This window comes from Engystomops pustulosus, chromosome 2, assembly GCF_040894005.1.
Source record: "Engystomops pustulosus chromosome 2, aEngPut4.maternal, whole genome shotgun sequence".
Classification (NCBI taxonomy): Eukaryota; Metazoa; Chordata; class Amphibia; order Anura; family Leptodactylidae; genus Engystomops; species Engystomops pustulosus.
The window spans coordinates 101,146,376-101,161,327 of record NC_092412.1 but is presented as its reverse complement, the minus strand read 5'-3'; the positions used below and the strand labels follow the sequence as shown (position 1 = coordinate 101,161,327).

At 40.6% G+C, this 14,952-nt stretch overlaps 2 protein-coding genes across 8 annotated transcripts in view; one reads left to right on the top strand and one right to left on the bottom strand.

The window, feature by feature from the left end:
- The window catches only part of LOC140118181 (ATP-binding cassette sub-family C member 5-like), a 76,816-nt gene that overhangs the window by 44,052 nt on the left and 17,812 nt on the right, over positions 1–14,952 (bottom strand). For 6 of the 7 annotated variants that reach the window (XM_072135741.1, XM_072135739.1, XM_072135745.1 and 3 more), the window contains exons 8-13: positions 10,958–11,106; positions 10,601–10,708; positions 9,079–9,411; positions 6,692–6,763; positions 1,054–1,178; positions 149–221 (exon numbers count right to left, since the gene is read on the bottom strand). In XM_072135741.1, the coding sequence (XP_071991842.1) occupies positions 149–221; positions 1,054–1,178; positions 6,692–6,763; positions 9,079–9,411; positions 10,601–10,708; positions 10,958–11,106 (860 nt within the window). The remainder of the gene's footprint in view (positions 1–148; positions 222–1,053; positions 1,179–6,691; positions 6,764–9,078; positions 9,412–10,600; positions 10,709–10,957; positions 11,107–14,952) is intronic. The other variant, XM_072135746.1, reaches the window with a different exon arrangement.
- TSGA10 (testis specific 10) overlaps positions 5,074–14,952 on the top strand; it is a 79,436-nt gene continuing 69,557 nt past the window's right edge. The window contains exon 1 of the mRNA XM_072135752.1: positions 5,074–5,111. Coding sequence (XP_071991853.1) covers positions 5,094–5,111 — 18 coding nt within the window. The 5' untranslated portion in view covers positions 5,074–5,093. The remainder of the gene's footprint in view (positions 5,112–14,952) is intronic.

Genomic DNA, 14,952 nt, shown 5'->3' with positions numbered 1-14,952 from the left:
TAAAAATTATATCCTGGTGACAAGATTGCTTTAAGTTTCATGACCAATTCACTTTCTCATAATTTTTTGATAATATTTTTGTATACATAGTTTTGCAATATGTATACATTTCCATAAGAGGAATTTACAGTCACTAATTCTATTTTACCTCAGTTAAATCTCCATTGGGCAGAGACTCAATATCAGGATATAAGCAGCATGCTTCCAATGTACTCTTGTATCTAAAGGAGAAAGATAAACTAAGTATGAGACCCCATAATTAAGTAAAATGACATAGACTGCACATTCATACAATTAGAATAACATAAACAACCTCTCAAAAATGTAGCACTCAGGACAAACACACCTGTCAATCACACCTTCTAGACTATAGCCCAAGGGAACATTGTGCAAAAAGGTTATCTGGGGTTCCTCATACACTTACGCCTAGTACTTGCTAGTCAAGGCATACACTTATATACCTTTAGCAGTAACTGCATTTAACAGTAATACATGACTATCAATGCAGCACTAGAAGACAGGTTTATCACTAAGTTCTTCAAAAATTTGGAGTGCGAGTTCCAAAACACATTTCATCCTCTCATTTATCTTCGTCCCTCTTTGTTACAACTATGCACATCTTACACATAGGCTAGAGGTTGTGAAGCAAAGGTGCTGATGATCCATAAACAAAGACTCTTTCCTGGATTCTATGGCTGCATGCACACGAACATATGGGGGATGTATATGCGCCGCATTTATGTCCCTCATTGTTGTCTATGGTGCCCAACTTGTGCTCACCTTGCCGTGGACGCAAAAAAGATAAAGCCTGTTCTGTTTTTTGTCCATAAGCATGGTATGCGCACTATTCTCTATGGAGAGGGGAGTGGCGATCAGCGCTTGCTTCTCCTTTTTCCAGAGCGCCTGCCGTGCGCCTGCCTGGCTGTAGCCGTGTGGGCACATGTTCATGTGCATGCAGCCTAACAGTTGAGTTAATATTCACCTTTTTAATAAATTCCGACATACATTTGATTTTAATATACCATAACTAATAACAACTTGAGTATAACTTACTTTTCTATATCATATTCTTCCCCAAACAAGATATTCTCTCTCAATGATGCATTGAAAATCCATGCTTGCTGGGCTGCATAAGCAATACTTCCACTTACTGACATAGAGCCTTCCAGTAAGGTCATCTACAGTAAACAGAAGCACATTACTAAAGTTCTGCTGGTCAAAATTTCATTTTGTTAAAATATCACTTTTAAAGGAAATTTATATGGTTTCAAATTATTGACACTAAATAACTCGTAGGGTGGAGGGATTTATCACCCAATTGTCTGGTTTCTTGTACTACTTTTTGAGACTTTTTGGTCCCAGTTGAAACCAAAAATAAATCTCCCCCATATTCTTTCTTCTGAATTACTGGACCATAGGAACTTGTAAAATAGAGATTTTAATTGGCTTTAATAGGATAGTTTGGTAGGCATACACTGTTGTGCAGAGATCAATGTATAGGTTGGAGTAGGATGAACTACAGTCATATCTATCAAATTTTGTGAAAGTGATGACATTGCATTACTAAGGTCTCAACTTTTATTGGATCCTGCCCGTGATGATAACGAGATGACTACATAAAGGCCAAGTGGTCAGAAAAGTTTTAGATTTACATTTTAATTTACAATATGGAAAATAAATAGACATTTACCAAAACCTCTACAAAATTTGTTTAACATAAAAAGGTCCCCCACCATATTCCAGCACCTGATACAGCACTGAGACAGGATTTGGTGGACATGGCTGGGTGGCTTAGCCAGCAGAAAGTGCAGCTTCCGTGCCCCCATAAACAAACAGGAGCACGGCACAAAGAGACTGCAGTGCAGAACACCCAGAGGGACCGAGGAGTTAAGTACATGTTTATTTTTATGCAGCCTCCCTTCTTGGCCACATCACTGTTTTTTTTATATCTCTCAGACAACAACTTTAAAGAGAACCCGTCAGGCAAAATAACCCCCCTAAACTAAATATATTTTAATAAACTGCCATTAGAAAGCATTGCCTCTATCCCTTCATTGTCCCTCTACATGCTTGTGAACCTAAGCAATGAGGTCCTAAAGCTGTATGCAAATGACCTGTGAAATGTTCAATGAGTCATTAGCATATTCAAGCTGTCCAACTTATTCATAAGTGGGAGGTACAGCCCCACCCCCCAGTGCTTGAGTGACAGCCTGTATAATGGTGTGATGGCTGCTCCATGTGCTTCCTGGTGCTGGCGCCTCCTGCAACCTGTGTGTATGTGTATGTCAAAGATACAACAGCTCCAAGCAGCCATGATATAGCAGAACATGTCAGGTACTTGTGTTGCTGATGTCTGTATCTCTGTGTATTAGGAGGATGCAGCATGTCAGCAGATGCAGCACACACACCAGCAATGCTTTACTATACATTACACACAGACATGAGCAGAGGGAGGGATAGGGGTGACATCACTGCTTCTGACCATGTGACCAGCATCATTTACATAATAAAGAAAAGATGATTTTGCAATGATTATATGTATGATTTGACTAAATTAAGGCTGTGATGGGATCCTTGTGAGCTGCTCTAACAAGTAGTAGTGACAGGACAAGTGACACAGACCTGATGACATGTGTCCTTTAAGGACACCCAGCATACAGATGACTTCTAGTTAGAGACGGACTTCTCTACCCACTGTAACCTCTGGCAAAGCTTTCTGGATGCTTTACTTTAGTCCCAGGCTATAATGATCAGTTCTAAGGTGTCTGTAATGAGGTTTTATTGTTAATCCTTGTTCCCATGAGAGCCCAAAATTTTGAAAATCTTATTGTCACAGGGAGAAAATTTTTTTGTTTGGAACTACACTAAAAAATATACTTGTTTCAACTTACATACAAATTCTACTTAAAGGGGTATTCCAACGAAGACAAGTTTCTTAAATGTACTCAGGATAACAAAATAACACATTCTCTAATTCTCTAATCACTGTTATTAACAAAAATACAGAATTTAACAGATATAATGTCTCTATCAGCCCTGGTGTACATAATTCCAGTTGCCCCAAGACACAACCCTGTAACTTCTGACTTAGGGTCGGGGACGCCATCTTGGATTTCTGTGTGACGGCCGCAGAACTTAGTTTCTCTCTCTACTCCCTGTACTCTAGCCCCGCCCCCTGCAGTCCAGGACTGAACTCACTCATTAAAGCACACTGAGACACAGACAATCAGTTTATGCGGGCAGCAGCAGCGTGAGGAGATCAACAAGCTACAGACAGATAACATATTTATCTGGGGAGGCACAGCAGATAGTGTATTATAGAATAGCAGACATGTAGAAGAGCTGATATTGTGTGTAACAGGCATCTAATGGATCTCATCATCTCTGATCTGTCTCATCTCTCTCTTTCTATATGTCAATGTGTTAGTACAATGTTCAGAAGACAGATGGAAGTGTATATAAACCTGTACCCTAATAATATAACCACACTGTCAGCTCAAAGAACTAGATGGATTATAATGTGTCTGCTTAGAAAGTCCCCACCCACACTCGGGAATGATAGGAGCTAAAACAGCAATTAAACTGAGTAAAATTGTGGAGTAAAGGGTTAAAAAAAGAACTTTATTGTGTTAACAACACTAGGGGATTAAAATTTGAGAATTTTCTTTGATGGGAAAACCCATTTAAAGGGAACCCGTCACCATGTTTTTCCCAAATACAGGTAGTGGCAGGTTCCTATAGAGCTCTAGTAACTATCTGACACTGCTTTTAGCTTAAAATAGTTTCCCTCAGATACTTATAAAATCAGAGTTATAATCTTGCCTGGTATTTATGCATCGTTGGAGCACGTCAAGGGGGCGTGGCCTAATGTCAGGTGACCAGCGTGACATCATCAAAGGTCCTTAAGCTACTTAATATTAGCAAACTATACCCCATGTACATATCTGACAACATAAAACAATCACAGCAGCCTGCATGGACTTCTACTCTTCTCCATGCAGGCTGCTGTGATTTCATGTGATAAAATATGCTTTGATTTCATGAGATAAATGCTTAGTGTACAATTTCTAATGATACAAAGCCATAGGACCTGCAATGATTTCACCCTGGTCACATGACATTATAGCTGCAAACAGAGATAGGATGGAGAGGTGCTGCTGGATTACGCCCGAGGAGGCCACACCCATCTTGACTTGCTGTAGCCATGCTTACTTACAAGGTAAAACTATAAAGTTGAATATATAGGAATCTCAGGGGAATAAGTTTTAGCTAAAAGAAAGGTGTCAGATAGTTACTAGGGCTCTATGGGAACCTGTCACTACTTGTATTTGTGAAAAATGTGGTGATGGGTTCCCTTTAAGAACAAACTTAAAGAACCAATCTTGTAAGTAATCCTGAGACAGCCTATAATGTTATGAGTAGTGTAGGTTTGTACCATGTTAGCCATGGAGAGCAGAAGAAGAGTGAAGAAATCAGACGATACCTTTTGGAGGCTAACTGAGTATATTTGATGGTGAGCTTTCGTGAATACTAGTTCTCTTCGTCAGACATGATGTTATGCATGAAACAGAAAATTCACAGCATTTTATACACACTAAACAGTGATCATCAAAGGATATTAAACACTTTAACACAACAGACTGATATATACATAGACAGCTTATTTATAGCAGGTTGGTAATAAACAGACTAAAAACCTAAAATGCTTTGGATTTTCTGTTTCATGCATAACATTGTGTCTGACCAAGAGAACTAGTATTCTCGAAAGCCTGATTTCTTCACTCTTCTTTTGCAATGCAATGATATATGCCCTTCAAAAGGGGCTGAGTCACCTCTCCTGGCATGGCCACTGTAGTTAATGCATGTGTTACCCATGAAATATTAACATTACTATTTACCAGTGCTTCTAAGTAACATGTTATGCTGAAATGATCTACCCCTTTTCTGTTATCTGTGGAATGTTTGATAGTCTCATGTTTGGTTGGGCCGATTACTGCTCATGGACAGAATGACTTTGCACTAATCTGCTTGGACTTGTGTGTTTCACATTGTTGTGTTTTTTTTGACAGATAAGAAAACTAAAGGTCACCATAATGTACCTTTTATTCAATGTAAGTTTGTCACTGCCATGTTATATAATTTAATTTACAAATATTTAATGGTTTTAATGTTTTCTTATTATATGATTTGTGGTCATTTAAGTAAAATGAATTCATTTATTTATAGGAAAGCTACCAAAAAAGTAAAAAACACCTACAGATACTAGCCAACACTCCTCTTCAACTTGAACCCAGAGCTTCTCTTCGCTAATCTTGATAAGCTAGGATTGCCTGAAAAACAGACTTATAGAAAGCAGTCCGGAGTGCGGGTCTGTAATGTCCAGTGCTCTGGGCTGCTAATTATTCACAGCCCTCACACCTCCCTCTCCCATGCTGGGAGAGAGGGGGTAAAGTCACGTGAAAGGCTTGAATTCATGCTTGATGGATTGATAGATTCCCCCTTTTCCCTACATGGCATGAATAATTCGGGGCACCGGACATCACAGCACCGCACTCTGGGCTGCTTTTTATAAGTCTTTTTTTCTGGTGATCCCAGTGTGTCAAGATTGGCAAAGACAAGCGCCGCAGATGAAGAAGAGTGTAGGTGAGCACCTTAAAGTGTTTTTTTTCATATTCAGATTTTGTAAAGCAGTTTTTGAAGCCAAAACCAACTAGTAACCATAAAAGTATTGATTACATAGAACAAATTAAGTATGGTTAAAAATTACACTTTTTTTTTTACAAGTGAAAAACTTTTTAGCAGGATTCACCCATAAAATAAAAACACAACAAAAAGCATTTGAAGCATATGTTTTTTTCTTTTTGAGTCAGTTTTGGATGCTGTGTACACTGTATCCAATCATACAGTCTCTTTGTTTTGGGGCTGTAACAACTGCATAAAAACTTGAACATCTAAACATGCCCTGTGTAAAATCGAATATGATTGAAGATGATAGATGCATCCAGCCAAATCCAAATGGTACAAGTTATTACATATGATACTGTTAAAGGACATCTACCATCTGGATCAAGGATTGTAAGCCAAGGACACTGACATACTGGTGTGTTCCCCCTCTGGCAGAATCTGCTCTTTTTTTTTAGCTTCTTATGACCTGTTTTTTTTTTAAAGTTTTTTTTAAATTATGTAAACGAGCCATAGGGCCCCTGGGCTCTAAAGGTGTTAATGGAGACTGGAGTTCATTTACATAAAATTTAAAGCCTTTTATTCTTGAAAACCAGGGCATAAAAGAAGAGCAGATCCTGCCAAAAGGGCACACACCAGTAGGATAGTGCGCTTGGTTTACACTCCTTGATCCTAGTGGAAGATTTCCTTTAACTGCATACATAGATATAATATATCTACCAACTTAACCACTTAAAAGGGTTATCTAAGGAATAGGAAATTTCTGCAGTGCATTCACTGCTAAATAAATTCACATTCCTTATTCTCACTTCTTCCTCCCTAAGATAATACATATATATATATATATCATCCTATTTTTGTTGCAGTTTAGACTTTTTGGGGGGCTGTATCTCCTAAGTAATATTATGTAGAAGTGAATGCACTACCACACTTTTTGCTCTCTTTATTAATAATAACTCATTCACTGAAAAACTGAAAATTCAAATAGAAAATAAAAAGTTACACATACCTGACCTAAAATAGATAATATCATAGAACTTTTACCACACCCAACACTGCCGCACATTCCAATAAGTTTTCCCTGCAGAAATAAATTATCATTTAATTGTGTTTTTTTATTAGCTATGCATATAAAGGATAAAAATTTACAATAAAAATTATGTATTGTTCTGCTGACCTACACATGCTGCCTGCATTTTACAATTAATTTTAAAATATAACATTATATGTTGTAGAGAAAGGGAAGATATTTCTGTCCAGTTTCTGAGTTTTTCCCAGTGTCTACATCTCTAATTCTTAGCTGACCTTGATCTGGTTCAAATGAAAGCTGAGTTCTGTTCTGGTATATAGGTAGCTACAAATTAAGGACAATGCCAGTTTGTAAATACAGGCTGTCCCCGGGTTACATACAAGATAGGGTCTGTAGGTTTGCTCTTAAGTTGAATTTGTATGTAAGTCGGAACTGTATATTTTATCATTGTAATCCCAGCCAGAACTTTTTTGGTCTCTGTGACAATTGGATTTTAAAAATGTTGGGTTGTCATAAGAATATAAGAATCAGGATTAACAATAAATATCCATTACAGACACCTGTGATAACTGTTACAGCTGGGGGGTCGTATGTATGTCGAGTGTTCTTAAGTAGGGGACCGCCTGTATATATATATATATATATATATATATATACATATATATATATATATATATATATATATATATATATATATATATATATATATATATATATCAGAAGCAGCACTCTTATGGCTTGTATGGAGAAAAATGATAGTCGGGTGCACGTCCCAGGATTTGGACCATTCAATCCTTCCACGATCTAAAATGCAAAAAAGGCAGCACTCCAAATTAGGTGTGAAATAACAGGTACTTGTTTATTCCAACATGTGCCAAACAGCTACGTTTCGGCTCCTGTGGCTTGAGAATCGCTCCAGGCCACAGGAGCCGAAACGTATTTGTTTGGCACATATTGGAACAAACAAGTACCTGTTTTTTCACACTTAATTTGGAGTGCTGCCTTTTTTGCATTATATATATATATAGTTTGTAGTTATGCCAAACTGGCATTGTCCTTAATTTGAAGCTACCTATATACCAGAACAGAGTTCAGATTTCATTTGAACCAGATCAAGGTCAGCTAAGAATTAGAGATGTAGACAATGAGAATTATATATATATATATATATATATATATATATATATCAGGTGTCTCATCCATACTGGCCACTGGAACAATCTACAGCTTGTTATCTCACTTACAAGCCATCTCACTTACAAGCCTTGTTTCCAAAGACAGATTTAGCAAAGAATTTAGAGTGAACCCTTTGGGGAGACAATATGGAAAAGAGAAACGTAACTTGATATGAGGACAAATATTTATTTTAACCCTTAATAAAAAGTCAATGTGGCAATCATTAATGGGAGTACTTCTGATGAGACGCTTTTCTAGGGCACCATATCATAAGACTTTTTCAGGACCTAGTGTTCTGGGGCTGGGTAATCGGTGTCAGGGTCATATAATTCACTACATACAGTAAGTAAATTATCTCATGTAAATTTTCCCTTGTGGGTCAAAGTAATATTAAAAAACAATAGTTTTTAAAAAAAAATGTAAAAAAAACCCTAAACAGAAATTGCCCACCCATTTAAATAATAAAAATAAAATCCCACACATTTTGCATTTCCATACCCATAGCAACCCAGGCTACAAAATTATAATGGTGTTTGTCCCGTACGTCAAAAAAACTTTAAAAATAAAAAACAATGCCAAAATAGACATTTTTTAATCATCCATCACACAAAATATTAAAATAAAAAAACTTTATGGACCCCAAGTGTGCACAAATAAAATACACAGGTCTCTTCTCAAAATATAAGCCCAAACACAACCAAATTGACAAAAAAATTCAAAATGTTATAGTGGTTGGAAAGTGGCAATGCAAAAAGTTTTTTTCCCCCATAAAAGTATGTAATTATGAAAAGGAAGATCATTTAAAACTTTACATCATACACCCATAGTGACAGAAAAGTTGTAACGTTATGAATTGTAGAAGACATTGACGGAACAGAAAAATTGCTTGGGCATTAACATGGAAAACAGGTGCGAAGATAAGGGGTTAATTACCTGTACTGCTGATTTATGCTATTTATGGAAATGACATATGATCATTTTGAAACCTGCAACATCTGCATGTGTGTTTCCTTCAGGCAATCTGGTTTCTTTCAGCGGTCTACTACTAAATCTATTTGCTTCAAGCTAACATAATTACCTAAAGTAAAGTTCTTGCTACAAACCATTAACTCCATATTACAGTCTGCCTTATATATGAGTATATTTAGAACTGTATAAATGTAAAATAAACATAAGATGAAATAATATACCTTTTGTAGAGAAAAATTTATATTAAGAAGTACAGGTGTACCCACAGATACAGGAACATCCACGTCATAAGTGGAGAGGGATACTTGTTTTGCTTCTGAAGTATGACAAACTGGAGTGCCATTAGTTAAACATTTCTGCTCTTCAAGGTCTGATTGAGTAACCTTAATAAGTTGTCTTTCAGCTGCTACATTTTCTGATGTATAGTTCTTCTTATCCTTACATATGACCAATGCTCCTGACTTCCAAGTTAAATAAGCACCTTGAAATTCAACAGGACATGGGCTTTCTTTCTCACTATCATTGATATCAATCTCTTCCATCAAGAATAATCTCTGTAATTTAAAATATAATAAAATGTTTAAAATAATGCACAATTATCTATTATATGTCCTTTCCATGAATGGACTATGCCCATTTATAGGTATGTTACTAATCACAGGCTACAAACTATAGTTCATTTACAGTTCAAAATCTCTCTGACCTTTACAGGTAAACTTAATGTGACCTTCTCTAGCCAATGGTTCATTTGCGCAATGTGCTGTTCTCTAATAAGGAACTTAAATGGGTATTCCGGGAATATCAATGTCTGATACAAAAACCCATGATGATATAAATAAATAAATTAATTAAATCAATTAATATGCAGAATTATCACCAAGATGCCCACCACTGGAAACTACAAGTCCCATGATCCTTTAGTTCTCAGTGACTCCTCCACCCTCTTATGTGATGATGTAACAAACTTTCTTGCTCTGTTACCATAGTAATGATGTGTAACTGCTATCACTGCACATTGCATCACTGAAATGGGTCCCACCACAACAGTGGCCATAATGCATGCACTGCAACCAACCGACTACAGCCAAACATAGTGGTGATCACATGACCTGCCCAGACAGGTACAGTTCATGTGATGTGGACGTGTGACCAGCGGCCATCTTCTCTCCTGGGTCTGCTCCGCACGGAGGAAATCAACAGACTTTATTAGAGGGCCTGTAGCATTTTAATTTTTCATTAGAGTGTATGTCAGCAGCATTTTATGCTAAGGGAAGCAACATTTTAAATAACAACTACAAGTTTGTTTTGAAGTGTGGGAGGAAGCCGGTCTCAGAAGAAAGTGAGTACTGAGCTTAGCATGTCACAGAGTTTCATCAGCAGGTTGCTAATAGACACTTACTATAGCAATATACACAGGGAACCACAAAGCTGTCGCACCTCTCAGATTTGATGCAGGTACACTGGCCTTTGAAATCTCAGGAACTGATGCATGCTTAGGACCTAGGAGCCAGCTGATGTGAGAAGGACCCAGGATGCTAAGGAGCATGTTGAGCAATGGGGATAGCAATAGAATGGTGGCTATGCCAGTTAACAAAACAACCTGCACGGTTCAGCAACATTACATATTAAATATATCATTCCCACAGTATTCAATCATGTTATGATCATATTACACTTCACTGCTTTTTTGATATACAAGGTCTTTAATCAAATCTACCAAAAGAGTGACAATCATTATCTAACCTGAAATCTGGATATAGACACTGAAGCTTCTGAGGCAGCCCTTACAGCAAGAGGTATCATCTTGAGAGCAGAGGTCATTGAATTGAACACAGTAACAACTGTGAATGCCTGTAATTATTGCATAACAATAAAAACAATAAATACAGTATTTGTAACAGAGCTGCATGCATTTAACCAGTGGTGGCATGGTCTTACAACAGAATGCCATACAGTCTATAATGTTATAATGTTTGAGCAGTAGAGAAAATGTACATCACAATCCTATGATATGTGACATTTGACTCATTAATAATGTATTTGGTGTATACAGACTAGGATTAACCTCATACACAGATGCAAAGTTCTTCTAGTTCCTACCTGTGGAGCTGTCAGATCATATCCAAGAGCCATATGCAATGAAAACGTGCATACACTAGCTACCACCACCACTACAGGGGCTATGCCTGATGTGACGCTCTGGACATATCCAGCTTTTTCCAGTAAAGCCCTCTCAGATCTTCTGATACCTACAGTGCAAACTCTTTATTAAAGGACATCTACAACCAGGATGAAAGACTGTATGCAACAATTATGACAATGATAAACAGCATTGGGGCCCATTTACTAAGGCTTTGCGCCACTTTGCAACAAACTTTTCGGACTGTGCCCTATTTTCAATGGGAAAAAGTCTTGCACAGGTATTTAAGTATCGAGTGCATTGCAAATGTGTCGCACGCGACCCTTTTTTTGATGAAGCTTCACTGGCTTCCATGCACCACAAATTAGGGGGCGTGCCGTCGGACTTTCCGACTGATTCAGACTGAGCGCGGGATTTAACTTTTAAATTGTGTCGCAACCCAAGTACTTAGATGCACCACTAAAAGATGGTGAACACTGTCGGATCTGAGCGGGGAAACACATTTATGATATCGGGTGCACAATCTTAGTGAATTGCAGCACAGTGCATTGGAGTTGGCCAATACACTTTCTGGGGACGGGGTGAGTAAATGTTCCCCATTATGTCGGAGAGAATAACACATGACTTTATGTTTACATACAGGTCATTATACCCTAAATGATATATCTAAAGTCCATTATTTGTTGTGTTAGAGATTTTTATACAGAACTCCAACAACCCTTCTACAAAAGTGTGATACGAGTGCAACCTATGACCAGGTGAGTTGTGAAAAACATAACATGCTTTCGAAATTATTATTTTTTTAAAACAACGTTGAGAAAAGTACCGTATTTTCTGGGCCATTAGGCGCACCGGAATATAAGGCGCATCAGTCCGATGCGCCTTATATATGGAATAATTCCATATATAAGGCGCATCGGACTATAAGGCGCAGGGTCCGGGGGCGTGGCGGAGGTCCGGGGGCGGAGTGGAGACCCGACGAGAAGAGACGCGACCCGAAGACGAGACCCGACGAGACGCGGCGACGCGGGGAAGGTGAGGGGGGAAGGTGAGGGGGAGGTGGAGGAGGGCAGCGGACCATACTTACAAAGGTCCCCGCTACCGGAGACAGCAGAACTCCAGCGGGAACTGCAGACCGACGCGGCAGAAGTTGTTTGTGCCACGTGGTCTGCAGTTCCCGCTGGAGATCTGCTGTCTCCGGTAGCGGGGACCTTTGTAAGTATGGTCCGCTGCCCTCATATAGGGCGCACCGGACTATAAGGCGCACTTTGGATTTCCAAGGAAATCCAAGGCTTTTATGTGCGCCTTAAAATCCGGAAAATACGGTAGGGATGTCTTGTCTATAGATCGTGTCACCATTCCAGGATAGGACTTTTTGAAAATTCCAGCCAGAAGAAGGACGGACCCACGCGTTGGGGGAGGCCGGCATGACGCGGCATGTTGTGACCTCAGCGTAACTAGGGGGAGGGGTTTATTCGGCGGGAGTAGTTAGGAGGGGAGGATTCAAATTAACGGTAAGGGAGAATAGCGGTGGCCATTTTGGTTAACCACCGAAGCGAGTAGACGTGCATAGGAGGGTGAGAAGAAGAATGACAGAAGCGGCAGCGTTGATAGCACAGTTGCGGGCGCTAGTGAAGGTGGAAGGTGAAGCGGGGCTGAGGACACAAGTTATGGAAGCGCTTAGCTCCGGAGGTGAGGTGGGAGCAGTGGCGGGAGCGGAGCAACAGACGGGGCGGCGCTCTAGACGTACGCGGCCGCCCGCCCGAATCCAGGGCATACCCCGAGGACACGCTGTCGGGTCCGGAGCCCCTCTAGGGACCCTCCGGTGGCGAGAGCGAGGACTAGCCAGGAAGGCAGGCAATCTCGGACCGGGAGGAATCCAACTGCACGAGCGTGTCCAGCGGAGGGAGCCGTGCAGCCAACGACTCATAGAAACAACTGAGGCAGTCGCCTATCAGGAATACGGGGCTCGCTGCTGGCGATGTACCTGTCGCAGCGGGTGCCTTTGGATCTTCAGAGACAGTATCTGAGCTGGGATCTTCTCGCAGGAGGAGTTGTGAAACAGAGAATCCAGGGCCTGGGCTCAGGAGCAGAACAGGAGCAGAGCATAGCGGCTCCAGCAGAAGGGAGGCAGCAACATCTATGGCCTGTTCAGAAGGCTCAGCATGCTTGGCTTGCGACGGTTGCAGGGCAGCTGGCAGAGAAACTTTGAGGGCCAGCACAGAGGCAAGCAGAGGCGGTCAGAGCATGCAGCAAATGGAAATCGACTTGGTCGCTGGTGGGGTCACAGCACCTATGCAGCTCGGTGAGTCTACCTCTATGTGTGTTGAATCTGAATTGGGGTTTTCACCAGGGGGGGTGGGGGGGTGAGTGTGGGGAGTAACGGGGGGGCATTAGAAGAATTGAGGTCATTAGCGGGTAGTGTGAAGGAACTTTTAGCAAGATGTGAAGGGGTGGGAGCAAGCATTTCCCCGGCGGCGACTTGGATGCCATGGGTGGGGGCGGCTCCAGGAGCAATTGTACGGAGGGAAACGGGGGTCACGGTTTCGGTACAGACAGAGAAGGAAAAAGAAGAAAGGGTGAGATTAGATGATAGGGCAAAAGGCGAGGTATACGTGTGTTTTGAGGGCCCATTAGGTGGTTATTTAAAAAAAGAGGTAAAGGAGAAGATCTGGAAAGACGAATACGTCGAGATCTTCTCCTTATTACCCTTGAAAAAATGTAACTTGGATAAGGGAAAAAAGGACGACTCAAAAAAGGAAGAGGAGGAGAAGAAGAGGTGGCAAATGATTCCACAGACGTTCCAAAACTGGTTCCAGGCCTTTTCCATTTTGGCTAGTGTGATTGGGGAAAAGGCACCAGAGAACTGTTCTGGGTTATTTTGCTACCAAAACTCAATAGGTGAGGCATATAGGACTTATGGGGCCAAACATGGCTGCGGTACGATGAAGATTTTCGGCAGAGGAAGGCGGCGCGCCCAAGTATCAGGTTATGGCCCCGGTGCGTTATGGGCAGTCCTTTCGGACCGGGGGAGACAGAGCAGGGAGCAGCAGTCATGGGGCACAACAAAAAGAGAGCGGGGGAGGAGGCAGCAAGGCGGGAGTGTGCTGGCAGTTTAATGATGGGCTCTGTAAATATGGAGGAAGTTGTAAGTTTAGACACATATGTTCCACATGCGGAGGTACGTCACATGGGACGGCAAAATGCTTCAGAAAAAACAAAGGGAAGGGAGCTGGAGGGGCTGGACATGGGTCAGACGCCGGTGAATCTTCAAGGGATGAAGCCCTATCTAAATAGATATCCGGACAAAGAAAAGGCAGATTTATTGAGAAGGGGTTTCAGGGAGGGGTTTTGGATACTGCCCCCAAGCCATGCGGTTCCATTTACGACCAAGAATTTAATGTGAGCATACCGTTATCCTCAGGTGGTAAGGTTAAAAAAAGAGGTGGAATTGGGAAGGATGGCAGGACCGTTCGAAACTTCACCAATGGCAGACTTGATAATTTCCCCGTTAGGAGTGGTTCCTAAAAAGGAAGCGAATAAATTTCGTTTGATTCAGCATTTGTCATATCCAAAAGGGATGTCGGTCAATGACGGGATATCACAAGAACTGAGTTCAGTGGTGTACACATCATTTGACAAAGTCGTAGAGTGGGTTTGGGCATATGGGAGGGGGGCATTGTTAGCAAAAACTGACATAGAAACTGACATAGTTTAGGCTCTTTCCGATACATAAGGAAAGCTTGAAGTTACTTGGATGCTATTGGGAAGGGGCTTTCTATGTGGATAGATGTTTGCCAATGGGATGTTCACTGTCTTGCGCATACTTTCAGTTCTTTTTTGGAGTGGTTAATTAAGGAAGAAGGGGGAGTTCAATCGCTGATTCATTACCTTGATGATTTCCTTTGCATTGGGCCAGAAGGGTCATCAGTATGCTGGGTTTTACTGTCAACCA